This window comes from Prionailurus bengalensis, chromosome D3 (assembly GCF_016509475.1).
Source record: "Prionailurus bengalensis isolate Pbe53 chromosome D3, Fcat_Pben_1.1_paternal_pri, whole genome shotgun sequence".
Lineage (NCBI taxonomy): Eukaryota > Metazoa > Chordata > Mammalia > Carnivora > Felidae > Prionailurus > Prionailurus bengalensis.
In genome coordinates this window covers 18,096,329-18,114,482 of record NC_057356.1, presented here as the reverse complement: position 1 = coordinate 18,114,482, position 18,154 = coordinate 18,096,329, and the positions used below count along the sequence as shown (strand labels likewise).

At 49.7% G+C, this 18,154-nt stretch overlaps 1 protein-coding gene across 4 annotated transcripts in view; it reads right to left on the bottom strand.

Moving 5' to 3' along the window:
- Positions 1-16,785, bottom strand: part of ACACB (acetyl-CoA carboxylase beta) — a 110,551-nt gene extending 93,766 nt beyond the window's left edge. For 2 of the 4 annotated variants that reach the window (XM_043557841.1, XM_043557840.1), the window contains exons 1-2: positions 16,537-16,785; positions 8,466-9,121 (exon numbers count right to left, since the gene is read on the bottom strand). In XM_043557841.1, coding sequence (XP_043413776.1) covers positions 8,466-9,112 — 647 coding nt within the window. In that variant the 5' untranslated portion in view covers positions 9,113-9,121; positions 16,537-16,785. Of the gene's footprint in view, positions 1-3,834; positions 4,094-8,465; positions 9,122-16,536 lie in introns of those variants that run through there. The other 2 variants (XM_043557837.1, XM_043557838.1) reach the window with 2 other exon arrangements.
- Positions 16,786-18,154: the final 1,369 nt, after the last annotated feature.

Sequence of the window (18,154 nt, the reverse complement as noted above, 5' to 3'; positions counted from 1 at the left end):
GGCTTCCAGCTATGGAATGAATTAGTCACAGGAATGAAAGGGACAGCATAGGGAATATAGTCGGTGATAGTGTAGTAGTGATGTATGGTGACAGATGGTGGCTACACTTGTGGTGAGCAGAGCATAACTATATAGACTTGTCTGATCACTATGTCCTACACCTGAAACGAATGCAACATTGTGTGTCAGCCACACTCAAATGAATACATCTTTTCTTAAAAAAATAAGCTTTCTGCTAAGACCAGCATACCCTGAGTGCTCTCTTGTGCCTTTGTCTTATTTAATAGCGATCCTATTGTTTTTAATTTTTTTTTCATTGTAAGTTTATTTATCTTTGAGAGAGAGAGAGAGAGAAGAGAGCACTAGTGGGGTAGGGGAAGAGAAAAGACGGGAGAGAGACAATCCCAAGCAGGCTCTGAGTCCGACGCGGGACTCAAACTCATGAACCGTGAGATCCTGACCTGAGCTGAAATCAAGAGTGGGATTCTTGGGGCGCCTGGGTGGCTCAGTCGGTTAAGCGTCCGACTTCAGCCAGGTCACGATCTCGCGGTCCGTGAGTTCGAGCCCCGCGTCAGGCTCTGTGCTGACAGCTCAGAGCCTGGAGCCTGTTTCAGATTCTGTGTCTCCCTCTCTCTCTGACCCTCCCCCGTTCATGCTCTGTCTCTCCCTATCTCAAAAATAAATAAACGCTAAAAAAGCCTGTTTCAGATTCTGTGTCTCCCTCTCTCTTTGACCCTCCCCCGTTCATGCTCTGTCTCTCCCTATCTCAAAAATAAATAAATGCTAAAAAAAAAATAATAATAAATTTTTAAAAAAGAGTGGGATTCTTCATGGACTGAGCCACCCAGGTGCCCAACAATCCTATCGTTTTTATTTCCATAATGCAGATAAGGAAACAAGACCCAGAGATGTACATTTCCTAGGGGTGACAGAGCTGGAGGCTTGAACCCACGCAAACTGATTCCAGTTAGAATAAATGAATGAATACTTCTCCAAGTAGTTTTCATAAGTTAAAAGGACCCAAAACACTGCCTAGAAAATATTGCAATGATAATAAATGTAGCCTACGTTCACAGCAAAGCAAGAAGCCAAAAGCTAATGTAAAAGTCTGCAAATATGGCCACAATGGCAGCAGTGACCTCTCCTAGGAGCTGTAGAAGCAGCCCTGCCTGAGGACACCAGTTAGCTGTGCTCTAGCCATATATCAACTGTTTCAACAAGGGGATTAAGAAATAAATACATAAGGGGCGTCTGGGTGGCGCAGTCGGTTAAGCGTCTGACTTCAGCCAGGTCACGATCTCGCGGTCCGTGAGTTCGAGCCCCGCGTCGGGCTCTGGGCTGACGGCTCGGAGCCTGGAGCCTGTTTCCGATTCTGTGTCTCCCTCTCTCTCTGCCCCTCCCCCGTTCATGCTCTGTCTCTCTCTGTCCCAAAAATAAATAAAAACGTTGAAAAAAAAATTTAAAAAAAAAAAGAAATAAATACATAAAACAGGTGAACACAATTCTCAGTTCTTCAGAATTTCTAGAATGTTCTCCACGGCCTTGTCTTTCCCTCCTCCAAAACAAACTCCACCTTAGGCTGATGCATTTTTTAAAGTTTCAAACCAACCCCCTCCCCCCTGCAAATTCATCCCCGACATGACCCAAATTTAATATATTCACCTCAAAATAGGGAAAACAATTAAAATCAGGAAATGAAAGTATTTCAAAAGACCCCAAGTCAGTAAGGATCAAGTGGGAAAGAGCTTGAATCGGTTTACTTGCATCGCTCTGGATTTTTATCCTCTAGTGACAAAACCCCAACACCTGTTGGACACCGTGGTGATGCTAACTTCTCCGCCAACCCAGCCCGAGAGACGTCGTAACACAGCTCGCTTTCACGTGGGGGCTCTCAAGAAAAGGATTTCACTTAGATGTCCGCGCTTGGCACGTCATCAGAGTGATAACGACTTGGGTTTTTCTCTGCCTGCCTTATTAGGGAAGAGAAGATCCGAAGGAAAGAATAACACACGCCCCTATGCTCGGTACCGCCTTTATACAAACATCTCCTCTAAACAATTGTCACTGTGCTTTCGATGACAGTTCAAACTTGGCTGTAGATGCAGTCTCGTGTTACAAGCCCTTCTGCTCAGGCTCATCAGAGGCTAAATTTAACTTGTTGGTATGGCAGAGGGAAAAGCCAGGTCAATGGCGAAAGGCACACGCAAAAACAAGAAATGGTACACGTACAAGTGACTAGCAGCACAGTGGAAATTCTGGAGCCGTGAGCGGCCTCAAGCCTGGCCCTGTGCCCTCTGGGACCCCGAGCAAACCTCTTCTCTCCACTTCATCTGTAAAACCATCCATATACCAAGTGCGTTCATTCAGACAAAAACAAAATAATGCCCTGGGGCATTAACCTGGGGGGCCCAGTCCGTTAAGCGTCTGACTTCAGCTCAGGTCATGATCTCATGGTTCGTGAGTTCAAGTCCACTGACAGCACAGAGCCCGCTTCGCATCCTCTGTCCTTCCCTCTCTCTGCCCCTCCCCTGCTCCCCTGCATGCGAGTGCAAGCTCTCTCTCTCTCAAAAATAAAGAAACATTAACAAAATAATTTAAAATAATCCCTTTCAATATGTGATGGGAGGAAATGTTCCATTAAGCATAGAGCAGAAGTGAAAGATTTTTCTAAATTAGGATACAGACGGGGCCCCTGGGTGGCTCAGTCTGTTGAACATCTGACTCTTGATTTCAGTTCAGGTCACAATCTCATAGTTTGTGGGACTGAGCCCACATTGGGCTCTGTGCTGACGGTGCAGAGCCTGCTTAAGATTCTCTCTCTCTCTCTCTCTCTCTCTCTCTCCCTCTCTCTCTGCCCCTTCCCCGCTTGTTCTCACTCTGTCTCTCAAAATAAATAAATAAACTTAAGGGGCGCCTGGGTGGCACAGTCGGTTAAGCGTCCAACCTCGGCACAGGTTACAATCTCAGCATTTGTGGGTTCGAGCCCCATGTCGGGCTCTGTGCTGACAGCTCGGAGCCTGGAGCCTGCTTTGGATTCTGTGTCTCCCTCTCTCTCTGTCCCGCCCCCGCTTGCACCCTGTCTCTCTCTCTCTCAGAAATAAACATTAAAATTTTTTTAATTATAAAAAAATAAACTTTAAAAAAATAAAAATAAAAATAAAGCGGGATCTAGATATTTAAGAGAGAGAGAAAGGAATGTTTAGTTTCTCTGGATCCTGTATTAATAGCCAGCCTCTTCCGAAACTCAATATCCAGTCCACCAATGAAACAATGTGAAAACAGGGACCCCCTTCCCCCGAACCTCCCAGAAAACATCTTAGGAGCTAAAAAGAGTTGAAAACGGGGTTTCTGCCAGCCTCCCCCTAAATCAATAAAGGAATAAGTAAATTAAAACATTATCAAAAGATCCATGGCATTTCACTGAGGGACAAATAACAAATATCTATAGACAATTTAAAGTTTTATGACCTGCTTGCTACTTGGAGCAGAGGAAAAGAGATACGGAGGGGAGATCATGAGCAGGAAGGATCTGGAAGAGGCCCGATGCAAGCCCACCCAGGACGTTATCTGGGACAGAAGTGCAGCAAGGTCCCGGGTGTCAGGGTGCTCGCCTGTGGTGTCCCTTGACTGCGGTCCAGACCCCACCGACCCGCACTCGCCTCCCTGGGCTCTGCGGTCTGCCTTGAGAAGCCTCTCTTGAACTCAGCACTCCCACCAGGGAAGTGAGTGGTTGGGAAAGCACCCTGTGGACTGCCTTGTGTTCTACCATTTTGTTGGGGACACTTCGCCTGCCCCCCCCTCCACTTCCTCCCCTGCGGACACAGGCTGCTATACCTTAAGGATGTGCGCCCGGAGGGGCCTGGGAAGAGCCATGGCCACAGGCGAGAGCTTTGGAAGATGCCCATTCAGCGGCCGGCCCCCGAGGCAGCCCCTGGGCCACCCACACCCGCCACTCCTTCTCCCGTGATCTCAGCACACTTGTGAGGTAGACACCAGCATTGCCCCGCTTCGACGGAGAAGGAAATTGCAGCTGAGAGAGCTCACGGGACTGGTCTGAGATCCGAAGCCAGACCTGTCTGCCTGCGGGGCCTGGGCCCTCGCTATGACCACTGTGCTTGGCACCCAATGACAGTGATCACGCCATGGCACTGTGGGCTCACAGTAGCTCAGCTAAGCGTGGCACCGGGCCTGTGAGGTAGGCAGCACTGTGACCTCGTTCTGGAGGATGCTGAGGCACAGAAAGGTTAACGGCTCGGCCCCGGGGGCACGTGACAGCTGAGTGGAGGAGAAAGCATGCGCAGTGGAAAGTTCTCTGCCCACGATGGGAAGTTCTCTGGGCTAGCGTCCTCGTAGGCTCCTGCCTGGCCTGGCCTGGCCTGGCCTCTCTGAGGCCCTCTGAGCACCCACAGTGCCTGCACAGAGCCTGGCAACCAGCAGGCCTATGATAAATGCTCCCAAGCCCATGAATGGATGGGACAAACCTTAGCTTCTCCACTGGACCGTTTCATCTCTGAATTTGTCCTAATGTTTACCTAGGAGGACCCAGACCATCCACCGGCAACCGGCCCAGGAGAAAATGGTTCGAAATTAACAAACTTTCCCCAAGCTCTCTTCCCCCCTCCCCCCCCCACCTCCGTTCCTCCAGCACCGCCCCCCTGCCCCCCACCACGCACCGCTCCACACACAAAGAAACAAAAGCAAAGGCTGCTGGGGCCACAAAGGATCTCAGAGCATCCAGTCCAGCCCCCTGAGAGGGTAGGTGACATCCTCAAGGTCACAGAGCTTAATGGCTGCCTCCCCTGCCTCATTCTTCTCACTAAGGCCAAGAACGGGTTAGGAGGAGGGTGGAAGCATCTTTGCCGGAGCCCAGGTTAAGCATCAATACCGGGAGTTCGCAGACCGCTTTCTGACCTGCACCTGCTGAGGGTCCGGGCTCGAATGGCACTGAGGGCCTATGATTATCTCTGATAGAGATATCAGAGACCTCTGACAGACCCCTGAGGGTGAGGGCTTCAGCTTTTTATCTAGGAAGTGGGATGACTGGTTCACTTTCCCCCCCCAATATTTTTTTTTAACGTTTATTTATTTTTGGGACAGAGAGAGACAGAGCATGAACGGGGGAGGGGCAGAGAGAGAGGGAGACACAGAATCGGAGGCAGGCTCCAGGCTCTGAGCCATCAGCCCAGAGCCTGACGCGGGGCTCGAACTCACGGACCGTGAGATCGTGACCTGAGCCGAGGTCAGACACTCAACTGACTGAGCCACCCAGGCGCCCCTCCCCCCCAATATTTTTATAAGGTTTTATTATTAAACATTGTTAACACTTGTTGTAACAATATCTACAGCAGAAAGTTGGAAAACACAGAAGAAAATTTAAATGACTCATAATTGCACCATATAAAAACAATGATTATTAACTATTTTGACACATTCCTTATAGACTTTCCAGCCACACACACACACACACACACACGCACACAAACATTAAGCACCCTCATTTTCTGTGCTTACTAATTGGGCAGAAATCTAAGCACATTACATTCATGTGTCCACAATCCCTTATCTGAAACTCCCAGGACTCAATATGCTTTGGAATTTGGGAACTTTTTTGGGGGGTGATGGTAAAGCTTTACATGATACGTTTTCATGTTACTATTTCAGCAGCAGAAGGCATGAATATTCACAAAATGGGATAAACACTACAAACAACTTTACATCTATTCAAGGTGGATTTTGCTGCTAAATGAGTTCACCACCAACTAATGAATTTCCAGGTCATAACTTTATTTTTTTTTTAAGTTTATTTATTTATCTTGAGAGGGAGACAGACAGAATCCTAAGCAGGCTCCACACTCAGCACAGAGCTTGACACAGAGCTCAATCTCATGAACTGTAAGATCGTGACCTGAGCCAAAAGCAAGAGCGGGACGTTTAACTGAGTCACCCGGGCACCCCCTGGGGTCATAACTTTAATTTTCAGGACTACAGCTGTGCGATCCTGAACCTGTCCTATCCCACCCATTCAGTCCACACACGCACCCACAGGAGAGAAGTATCAGGGCAACAGTGCTCTGAATGGGCATCTTACCCCAGACCCACTGTATACTAATCACATTGCCACTGTTGACCAAAGTGATTACCTCGGAACCTTCATTTCACAGCATGTGAGCATTTTGTCACTTGTAATGTTCTCACCAGCTTTGTTCTCTAAGGGTTGCATGGGAAGTCCGCCATCTGGGGACTATTTCCAAGTCCACACAGGGCCCAGTGCAAAATGAAAACATGGAGCCCTTGTTGAAAAGTTATTAAGAATTTCAAGAGGGAGGCAGCAGAGGGTCACATGCCTTGAAGTAGGTCCTGGGGGGAGGTGTAAGGAAACGGTGGCAGGGGGAGGGGGGTGTGGAGGAGGGGGTGGGGGCCATTTCAGTTCAGAGGGAACAGCAAATGTGAGTTTCCTGGGATGGCGAGGGCACAGGGGGAAGACAAAGGCTCTCTGAGATCATTCAAAAAGAGCTCCTCCCACGCCACAGAATTAAACATGTGCCGTTTCTCTACCCAGTCTCCTGGCTGGTGGCCTGGCAGGAAGACGCCAGCATGGGCCACAAGGTGACCTCTGGAGCGACACAGAGGTCACACGGTCTGTGAAGAACCTGTTACCAGCAGGGAAGATCCGCAGACCTATCAATGCCTTGGCTGTGGCTTCTGCCTGAGTGTAGCTCCCTGGAATAAACCACCCCCCACCCCGGTCTTAGGTTTCTGTCTGCGAAATGGGAAGGTTGGAAGGACTAGCAAAAAAAAAAAATAAAATAAAACCCCTGCTCCCTACCTCCATTTTGCAGAAACAGAGCCCCGGAAGGTTAGGGGATTTGCCTGAGGGTGCAGATTATTTAGCAGCTGGCCGGGAAAGAATAATATTAATAAAGGGAACTCCCCGGACTCCAGCAGGGGCACTTTGCCCACACACTGGCCTTCTCTAAGTCAGGCTTCATTTCCTCACCCCTCCGGCTGGTTGCAGGCCACCTGCCCACATCTGAACGTGGCCTGGGCTTTTGACCTGGGGGCCCCGGGGACGAGGCATGACCACCCTGTGGAAGAGGGAGAGCACAGCAGTGGCTCTCTGCAAAGCAACACTCTGGAGGGTTTTGGTGGGGGGGGGAGGGGGTTGGGAGGCTCCCCCCTGAATATTTCTTCAGAGTTGACCCAAGATGGACCAACGGATGTGAGCAAAAGGGTCAACGGTAGCCAGGGCGGGGCGGCGGTGGGGGGGACGCCACGGATCTGAGCCCTGGTTTTCTCATCTGTAAAATGGGAACCCACCACCAGCCTTGTGCTGCTGTTCTAAGGGATCAATGGATAATTTATATAAACTGTGAAGTGGTGGGTGAAGTGGGTGTTGGGGGGACAAAGAGCAAGCCACAGGGAGGGGCTATGAAGGAATCGGGGGCTTATTAAGTACCTACTATGTACCGGTCTTTGCATACGTTACAATCGTTATGCCATTTAATCAGGTCAGTGTTTGGCAGATGAGGAACTGAGGCCGGGAGAGGCGAACGCCATGCCCAAGGGCACACAGTGGGGCGTGGCAGAGCCCAGGTGGAGCCAGCTCTGCTTCCAACACCAATGACTGCTCTTTGTACCAGACCCTAAAGCCCTCCCTTCCTTTAACCCTTCCGGAACCTCAAACTGAACTCCCCCCTGAGGACGGTCAGTACAGGGAACACTCGCATTTCGTCTCTCTCTACCTTCTATGTGCTCACCAGAGCGCAAATTAAGCTCCCTGGGAACGTGGGCACCTATGGAAGAAGCCACCTCCTCGTCCAAGTTGTTCACGTTCGAGAGAGAGAGTACAAGAGGTGTGCTGAGACCGACAGCCAGTGGGATTCTACCTCCCGGAGAAAGGAACAGACCGGAAGGAGGGAAGGACACTGGAAGGAAAGCAGAGGACCTGGCCAAGTTACGGTTGGTGGCTCTTCTCTTTTCTCTGCTTGTCTGTGTTGCCTGAGTTTTCCACCCGGTACTACCGTATTCTGTTTGCAATTCTGTCGCCCGGAAGGGAGGCGGCAAAGCTCAACAGCAACAACAGAAACAAACAAAGCCACCAACTGCACACCCGGACTCGACACTCCCGCCTGTGACGGACCTATGGGCATTTGTTTCCAACAAATTGCTGGATGCGGTTACAGTATCTGAGTTTTTGTTTTGAAGGCATCCCTAAGGGGAAGGCATGTGCCTTTACCTGTTGAAAGAATCAAGGAACAAATGAACGAAGGTCTCTTCAGGAGGCAGGGAACCTGTCCCTCCCTCCAGCCCCCATCATCCCATCCCGCATGGCTCTTGTCAGCCTTGGCTCATTCGGCTTAAATTACAACCGGTCACACTCAAGGTCGGCTTCCCAACTGGGCTAAGTTCTTTCTACAAAGACAGTCTCCTGTGCCTCCCAGTTAGAAGGACACAGGGCACGTTACCTTATGGTGGGGACGGGGTTCTCCGGCTCGCCTGCAGTGAGAGCAGCCTCCAGAGACAGAGTCCCCAGGCTGGCCCGGCTGCCCTTCCGGGGAGACTCTCGGAACAAGCCGGCACTGGGGTCCTCATCAGAGGAGTTGTCGTCGAAGGAGCCCAGGATAAAGTTGGTCATCAGCTGCCTCTTGATGTGCTCCTGCTTCTCGTCTTTCTTGGAGAGGGGTCTGGCTCGCGGGCCCTGGGGCTTGGCTGGAGACGACGGGCCATCGGTATCTGGGGTCTTCAGGTCTGCGGTCCCTGTTGCATTGGCTTGGGGCGCTGGGGAGGTGTCATCAGAGGAAAGGGAGTCTCCTGGGGGATTCTGGCGTGGGGGTGGCCCGGAAGTTCTTTGCTGATCGGTATCGTCGGCACCTCTGTGGGAGGCTGGCTCAGCCCGCTTAGGAGTCTCTGGCAGAGGGCCGTTGTTATCATTTTTCTGCGGCGGCTCCCCTGAGCTGTCTGAGGCTGGAAAAGGCGCTTGGCTTGGGCTACAGCTCCCTTCGGGTGTGCTCTTGGTGACTTGCTTGGAGTCTGTCATTTCCCCCCAGAATTTTAACCAGGAGAAGGTCAAGCAGGAGAAAATCAAACAAGATAGGAAAAGAAGCAAGGTCATTCAGAAAATCTGTAGGGGAAAAAAGGAAAGGCATTTTAGAGTCTACATAATGGAGTTATTCCCACCCTAAAGGGGCTCGCGGGGCAAGGGGCAAGCTAGGGTTCTGTGGGTTCAGCTGGCCGTGCCAGAGAGGAAAGGCAGTGGACAGAGTGGTTCTGCATAGAACACGCTCTGTGGTCCTAGGCACGTTCCTGAACGCCTCTGGATGTCCGTTTCTCACCTCTCATTTAGGGACACTAACACATGCTCACCGTAAATCATCAACATGCACCTAAGAGATGAGTAGATCATGCCTGTTATGAATCCCGTTATAGATTCCTAAGACCCAAAAAATAGAAGCAATCCAAATGTCCGTTACCTGAAGAATGGGTAAACAAAAGGTGATCCATCCATACAACGGAGCCTTATCTGGTCATAAAACAGGACTGAAGCATTGACACACGTTACAACACGGATGCATCTTGAAAACATTATGCCAGGTGCCAAAGACCACATTGTATGACACCATGTATCTGATACGCCCGGAACAGGCAAATTCATAGAGACAGAAAGGTGAGTGGTTGCCTAGGGCTAGTAGGATGGGGATAGAGGGTACAAGGGTTGTGTTGGGGGGGATGAAAATGTTCTAAAATTGACTGTAGTGAATGTACTTGGGGAATGTACTAGAAACCACGGAAGTATATAGGTTACATGAATGAACCGAATGGCATATGAATTATGTCTCAATAAAGCTGTTACCTAGAAAGAAAAGAGAAGACTCTACATATTCCAATTCGTAGATGTAAAGGGACTGTTACGTCTGTCGCCATTATCTTATCATCGCCACCGCCATCATCGCTGTATTACTGTCACAATCGTCATCATGGTTCTGGAAGGGGGAAGGGCACTTTGCCTTATTTTCTTCCTAGCGCAGGTACGCCCGGGATGGAGTGTGCTTAGAACCGAATGAAAACCCAGCAAGACCGAAGGGAGTCTGTTCTGTTCCAGGGTCTAAAACAGTGTCCGGTAAACAGGGCGAGCTTAACAAGAGACAAAAAGTCATTTTGCCGAACGCATGAATTCAGATATTCTGATTTCTAACCCATGCCTCTTCCCTCCACGCTAACTCTGCCCTATTAATGGAGTCGATCATTGCTATTTGAAGTAAAGATTGCTTAAAAGCAAACAAACAAAAATACGACCTGAACGTGTTGAAATTTCGGAACCAATTTGCCACAGGGATACAGTAGAAGCATTTAGAAAAAACAAAAAACAAAAAAACAGGACCACAAAGCTCAAACACATCAATATAGTATCTAAAAGGCTTTTGTCTTTTTATAATTCAATATTATGTTCTTAAGGGAAGTAGAAACGTTCTCAAGATTTCCCAGAACGGCACGACCTTGAGTACTTCTTGTGCACTTTGGGCAACAGAAACTGTTGAAATGTCATCAGGGTATTTTCCAGGTAATACACAGGGTCAGGAGGTTTTTTCCCTTTAAGGTCATCAAGTTTCTTTTTACGGAAAAGGCAGTCAAGGGTGGCTCAGCCTCTATCAATGTAACAAACCACATCCATAGAACAGAGTGGAAACTGACAGGATGACCTCAATGAACACCAAAAAAAAAAAAAAAAAAAGCATTTGGCCAAAATCCAACACCCTTTCATGATAAAAAAAAAAAAAAAGTCAGAAAAGTAGGAATAGAAAGGAACTTGAATGCAATAAGGCACGTTATGAAAAAACCTATAGCTAATATATAGTCAATGGTGAAAGACCAGAAGCTTTCCCCTGAAGATCAGAAACAAGCCAAGGGTGCCCACTTTTCACCTATTTCACCTATTTTGCTATTGTACTGGAGGTCCTAGCCAAAGCAATTAGACAAGAAAAAGAAATAAAAGCCATTCAAACAGAAAAGGAAGACCTGAAATCATTTCTAATCATAGACGGCATGGTCCTATACAGGTTTCCCCGCTATCCAAAAGTAGAGAGGTTCCTCTGAAAACTTTCATAAGTTGAAACGGCATAAAGCAAAGAAGCAATTACCATTAATTGATAAGAAAACACTTTTGAGCATTCCCAGGCCCATAAAATAACCTCTCTTAGGCTTTTCTGGTAGTTTAGGACACATCTTGCTAATGGATACACAACATAAATCAAGACAAAACTCAGATGCTCACAGACACAGTTCAAAGCTATGGTGGCTTTGGTGCCGAGGTGCTGAGTGTGGTTCTCACCAAAGCAGCTTGGCTATTTTAACTCTTCCACTTTTTTTCCTAAAAGCAAAAATCCTCTTCAGATTTCCTCCAGTTAGCAAAAACAGGTACTAGTGTAGGTCTTTCACAAAAACAAAGTGGCATAATGTGAACTTTCAAAAAGCAGGAGATGCCTGTGTATAGAAAATCCTGAAGAATCCACACACACGAGGCCCCTGGGTGGCTCAGTGGCTCAGTTGGTTGAGCAGCTGACTCTTGATTTTGGCTCGGGTCATAATGCCAAGGTTGTGGAATTGAGCCCTTCATCAGGCTCTCTGCTGAGCATGGAGCCTGCTTAAAATTCTCTCCCTTTCTCTCCTTCCCTCTCTCTCTCTCTCTCTCTCTCTCTCTCTCCCCCTCTGCCCCTCTCCCCCATTTGCACTCTCTCTATACATGTAATTAAAAAAATTAAAAAGAAAAAAGAATCCACACACACACACAAAACCCTAATAGAAGTAATGAACAAATTAAGCACATTTGTAGGATACAGGATCAATATGCAAAAATTAATTGTGTTTCTTGCACCAACAATGGACAATTTGAAAAGGAAATTAATAAAACAATTCCATTTACAATAGCATCCAAAAGGATAAAATATCTAGGAATAAATTTAACCAAGGAGGTGAAAGACGTGTACAATGCTGGTGTATAAAACATTGCTGAAAGAAATTAAAGAAGATCTAAATAAATGTAAGACATCCCATGTTCATGGATTGGAAGACTTCCTACTGTTAAGATGGCCATACTACCTGAAACGATAAGCAGATTCATATGGAGCTGCAAGGGGAACCAATAGCCAGAGCAATCTTTAAAAAGAACAAAGTTGGAGGACTCACACTTTCCGATTTCAAAGCTTACTGTAAAACTACGGTCAAAACAGTGTGGCACTGGCATCAAGAGCAGGTATATAGATCAATGGATTAGAATCGAACGTCCCCAAATAAACCCATATACATCTATGGCCCATAGACTTTTTATGAAGATATCAAGACCATTCAGTGTGGGGGGTGGGGGGATGCCTCGCTGGCTCAGTCAGAAGAGCACGAGACTCTTGATCTCAGGATTGTGAATTCAAGCCCCACGCTGGGTATAGAGATTACTAAAGAAAATAAACAAACTTGAAAAAAAAAAAAAGACCATTCAAGGAGGAAAGAATAGTCTCTTCAACATATGGTTCTGAGACAACTGATTTCTACAAGCAACAGAATGAGGTTGGACTCTGTGGGGAATAAGCTTAGGGATTCCCCAGGCTTACACCGATGGGTTAACAAGGCATAAAGAATTAGAAAGCCACAGATGCTCACACCCACGTTTGGGTAAACAAGATTAGTTAAATAGGTATAGAGAGGGCGGGGTAAAGGCCCCAACACAAAGGTATATGAGGTAAGTAAGATTAGGTATTCAGGGCAGATATGCCCCCCAATTTAGTACTATAGCAGAAAGCTTGTTCCACAGGAAGGAAGAACCAAATTAGGTAAATAGGTAAATAGGGCTATAGACCACTGCGGGGTAAAGTTGCCCTGAACAACCATCTGCCTGTCTCCAGGATTTTGTTTTATATTGACCCAAACCTCTAACACCGTATATCTTCAAAACCCTCTTTCCCTCACGCCCATGAGTTAATGTTCACAGATTTATTATCTCTTTGCGCACGTCCATCATCACGTTCGTAAGCCTTCTGATCCTAATAAAAACGGAGCAAGGACCCTTAATCGGGGCTCTCGTCTCCTCCCGGACATTAGCCATCTCTCGCATTTTAATCCTGCGTCCTGCTTTCTTGCTGGACAAGAAAGAACTCTAGACCCAGAGTCTACGACAGGACTCCTAACTCAGACCATAAAAAAACTCAACTCGAAATGAGTCAACAACCTAAATAGAACTAAAACCGCAAAAAAATTGGGGGCACCTGGGTGGCTCAGTCGGCCGGGCGTCCGACTTCGGCTCAGGTCACGATCTCACGGTTCGTGGGTTCGAGCCCCTCGTCGGGCTCTGTGCTGACAGCTCAGAGCCTGGAGCCTGCTTCGGATCCTGTGTCTCCCTCTCTCTCTGCCCCTCCCCCGCTCAAGCTCTGTCTCTGTCTCTCTCAAAAATAAATAAACATTAAAAAAAATTGAAAAAAAAACACAAAAAATTTAAAAGAAAACATGGGAGCAAATCGTTGTGACCTCAGAATTGGCGATGGATTCTCAGATGTGACAGCAGAAGCATGAGCATTAAAAAAAAGTAGATAAATTGGACCTCATTCAAATTAAACACTTTTATGCATCAAAGGGCACTACCAAGGAAGTGAAAAGACAGCCTACCGAAGGGGAGAAAATATTTGTAAATCACACATTTGCTAACAGTTTAGCATCCGGAACAGATACAGACGTCTTACAACTCAGCAACAAAAAGACAAACAAGCTGATTTAAAATTTTTTTGTTCTGTTTATTCATTTTTGAAAGACAGAGAGAGAGCAAAAGCAGGGGTGGGGCGGAGAGAAAGGGGGACACAGAAACTGAAGCAGGCTCCAGGCTCCGAGCCGTCGGCACCAGAGCCCGACGCGGGGCTCGAACTCACACACCGCAAGATCGCGACCTGAGCCGAAGTCGGACGCTCAACCCACTGAGCCACCCGAGTGCCCCCCCCAGACAAGCTGATTTTAAAATGAGCCGAGGACACGAATGGACATTGCTCCAAAACAGATATACAGATGGCCGATAGCTCACGAAGAGATCCAACCTTAGTCGTTCTGGAAATGCAAATCAATATACTGCCATGTACCATTTCAGACCCACAAGGGTGGCTGCAATCAGAGAGACAGAGAAGCAGGGAAGGAGGGAGGGGGGAAGGAGGGGGGGCGGAGGGAAGAAAACAGCAAGGGGCTGGTGAGCACGTGGAGAAACCGGAACCTCTGTACGTTGCTGGGGCCACTGGGAAATGGTGGGGCTGCCGTGCAAAACAGTTCGGTGGCTCCTCAAAAACTTGAACATGGAACTGCTCTCTGACCCAGGGCTTTCCCTCCCTAGACGTAGCCCCACAAAAACTGAAAGCGGGGACTGAAACAAGCAGAGGTACACGCCTGTTCACAGCAGCACCCAGCTTTCTGATCCCCTCGCCTTGCTCTCTCCCCAAGGCTCCCCAACCGCGGCACTATTGGCTTCCGGGGCTGGAACGTTCCCCGTTCCGTGGTGGGGGCCGTCCTGCGCATCGTAGGGCGCACAGCCTTCACCCACTAGACGCCGGGAGCACCCCCTTCCCTCAGCTGCGACGATGCAAAATGTCTCCAGACGTCGCCAAACGTCTCAGGGGACAAAACTGCTCTCGGGTGACCACCACCGGGTCCAGACCCCCAGGTCTACTCCCTCCCTCCCTCCTGCTTCTCGATGGTGAGGTCCTTCTGGGGACTCCACTCTTGCACATAGCAAGTTCTCAAGAAAGTTTTAAAAAGTGCCAGCGAGGGGCGCCTGGGTGGCTCAGTCGGTTGAGCATCCGACTTCGGCTCAGGTCACGATCTCGCAGTGTGTGAGTTCGAGCCCCGCGTCGGGCTCTGTGCTGACCGCTCAGAGCCTGGAGCCTGTTTCCGATTCTGTGTCTCCCTCTCTCTCTGCCCCTCCCCCGTTCATGCTCTGTCTCTCTCTGTCTCAAAAATAAATAAACGTTAAAAAAAAAATTAAAAAATAAATAAATAAATAAAAAGTGCCAGCGAGAAAGGTCAGAGTCCTGACATTGCTGGCTCGCGCATGCCCTTAGGACAGATTTAGAAATTAGTCACTGGCAGGGGACAGTACCAAAAATGTTGCAAAGGCTATTCTGGCTCCCTTAGCGAGCCCATTAGGTTAGAGTCCTACACCTTCCCCGGGCAGGAGAGCGTGACAGGGTGCAAGAGCCCACAGACCTCCAGCACGGAAACAAAGACAACACAGCATGGAAACGGCACCGCCTGGTCTCTCCGGGCCAATTCGGCTGCCCTTGTAGACAGGGACGAACTGTCATTCATTTCGGGATCTTGGTGCCCAGCTTGGGACATTGCAGGTACCCCCAAGGCGTGTACAAAATGAACGATACCTCCGGGCACCCACACTGAGCACCAACTGATGGCTTGAGGCAAGCTGGAATTTGGATTTGGATTTGGATTTGGACTTTGGAATTTTCCATCTTGGGACCTTTATCAGGGGTGCCGGGATACAAGCAGTGTCTTTCGCAAGAGTGTCAGGCCTGCGTCAGGCTCTTTGCTGGCAGCTCAGAGCCTGGAGCCTGCTTCCAATTCTGTGTCTCCCTCTCTCTCTGCCTCGCCCCTGACTGCTTTCTCTTGCTCTCTCTCTCCCTCTCTCAAAAATAAACATTAAACATTTTTAATAAAATTTGTTTTAAATAAACAAATAAACATAATAGTATTTATACATATTACACCGTCACGAGTATAGGGTGCCTGCTAGCCTCAAACCTCAGAACCACTGTGATGGATATTATCATTGCTGTTGTCATTTCACTTCCATTTCACAGTTCAGTAAATGGGCTCGGAGAAGCTCAGGACCTTGACTTCACTCAAATCCGGCCCCCGCACCCAAACCTTTCACAGCGTCCTAGCATGAAAAGTGGGCGTAGATAAATTCCCTAAAATGGACGGTGTTAACCCCCCAGCATGTGGACACCCGACTGTAAAACCAGACACCTGGCCGTGTCCCTGGAAGACGGAGCATCAGAGCGACATGTAAACTAACAATGCCAGACGTGCACAGTGGTCCAGGAGGAGCACTGCGCGGGCGGTTTGAGTCCATAGGCAGGAAAGGCCAGAGGAGTCCCCGCAGTGAAGCTCTGGGGCCCACGCCACGCCAAACTGTCACCCTTCGCCGAAATCGCCCAGCTGACCCGAAAACTGAGCACAGCCAGAGCTATTTTTATGTCTTGCAAAGCAAACCTTGCCAGGTGTCAGAGCAATCATGGGTCCAGCCACCACGAACGCAGGAAACCGCTCGGCACCTACAAGCACAGGGCAGCGACCAAATGAAGAGTGGGGGGGGGGGGGTGCGGGGTGGTCGGGATCTGTTGGCCCACGGCTCCCCACCCCTGCAACACACACCCCTCCCTGGCAAGGTCTGTGCGGGACCGAGGGGGGCAGAATGCCAGCGTGAGGACAGCAATTCTGTTCCACGCTCGGATTTTTCCTCCCACCAAGAGGAAGAGCACCTGGGTGTTTGCTTCCACTTACCACCACCGTGGCCACGGCCGCCAGCTCCATTCTCATGTGGGTCCTGACAGGCGCCCACGGGGTGACTAAGGGAACCCGGCCCACAGGGTGTCACCTTTCAGCAGGAGGCTGGTGTCGTGCATCAGGCCATGGGGGAGGAGTTCAGACCGGCCGGTGCTCCAGCACGGGTGAGTTTTTACTCGAGTCAGCCATGCGGCACGCCCTCCTTTGTCCCCCACGGATATAAGCCACTCGTGAAGGTCCGTGCTCAGGTCAGCCCTCCCCTGACTCGGACTCAGTGACTCGGGAGGCTGTCTACGCTCTCTGGGGCTGGCCAGCCCACAGGGCCACCTCCCCCGGCTTGCCACATTCCTGTACGTACTTAGGCCTATTTCACTGCTTGTACAATTGATCTCTGGCCCAAATCTGCGTCTCTCAACTGTGTTTGAAACACTCCCCTGATCAGAAGCACCTTCTGTGCCCATGTGCTCACCTGCGGGACGCTTTGCCTGGGTTTGGCCACGTTGGGACGGAAAGAGAAGCAGAGTGTCAGGATAAAGTGTGGGCAGCCAAGAACCCTCCAGCTGGCAGGCGGGCGGCCCGATGTCCTTTTGCTAAGGCAGAGGTCACACAGGTGAGGGGAGCCAGCCGCGTGAGGCTGCCCGGGCGTTCAAAGCTGACCGGCGGATACCTTAACCTGCACGCCAGCCTGCAGGAACGGGGGTGTCACGGGTCACTGTGCTCCCCCCAAATCCACCTGCTCCACCCCACAGCCTGGGAGGGGACCCTTGGAGGTGAGCACGTGCTTATTAAGGAGTGTCCTTATTCTATAGATGAGCAGAGGTCGGAGGTCCCGCGTGAAATTAGCAACACAGCCATGATCAGCACCGCGGTCCCAGCTCTAGGCCAGGACGCCTCCTACACCAACACATCATTCACGGCAAAACCCCACTGTCCTTGGGCACCTTGTTCGGTGCCCTGGTAGCTGACCTCAGCTCTGCCACCTACAAGCAGGGTGAGCCTTGGGCAATACTTAGGATCCTCATCTACAAAGTAGGGTAAGGACGTGCGTACCTCGCGAGACAGAGTGCCGAGAGTCCAAGGTGATCCCACGTGGGGAACCGAGCCAGTGCCGGATGCAATTCATCCCGACGACCGCCACGGATGACCACACCGAGAGTCCAGGGCAGCACGAGTCACTGCGCAGCGAGACCCCGCCACCCACGGAGTGCTATCTCGGACAAATCACGTTCCCTCTCTCTGGACCTGAGGTTCCCCGTCTGGAAAAGCCTCGCCCACCTCAGAGGACTATTGGAAGGACCAACCAAGATCTGTTTAGTCACTAAACACAGCCCTCCCCTTCTTGGTGCGGCAAAATGCAAAGAACGAGGCAGGTGACCATGAGTGTCGTTTCAGCTGTGGGTCCTCCTCCACAAAGGCACACAAATGGACTCACATTTGTGTAATGGGGGCCAGTGTGCCGCGGGTCAGGCCTCGGGGCCACTCCCGGAGGACCGGCCGGCCCAGATGGGACAGGCAGACTCCTATGGGACAGTCCCAGGACTCACCAGCTCCTCAGCTCCCAGCCCCAAGCTGCTTAGGGAGGTCACGGCAGGGCAGATGTTTTCCCAAAGGGCAG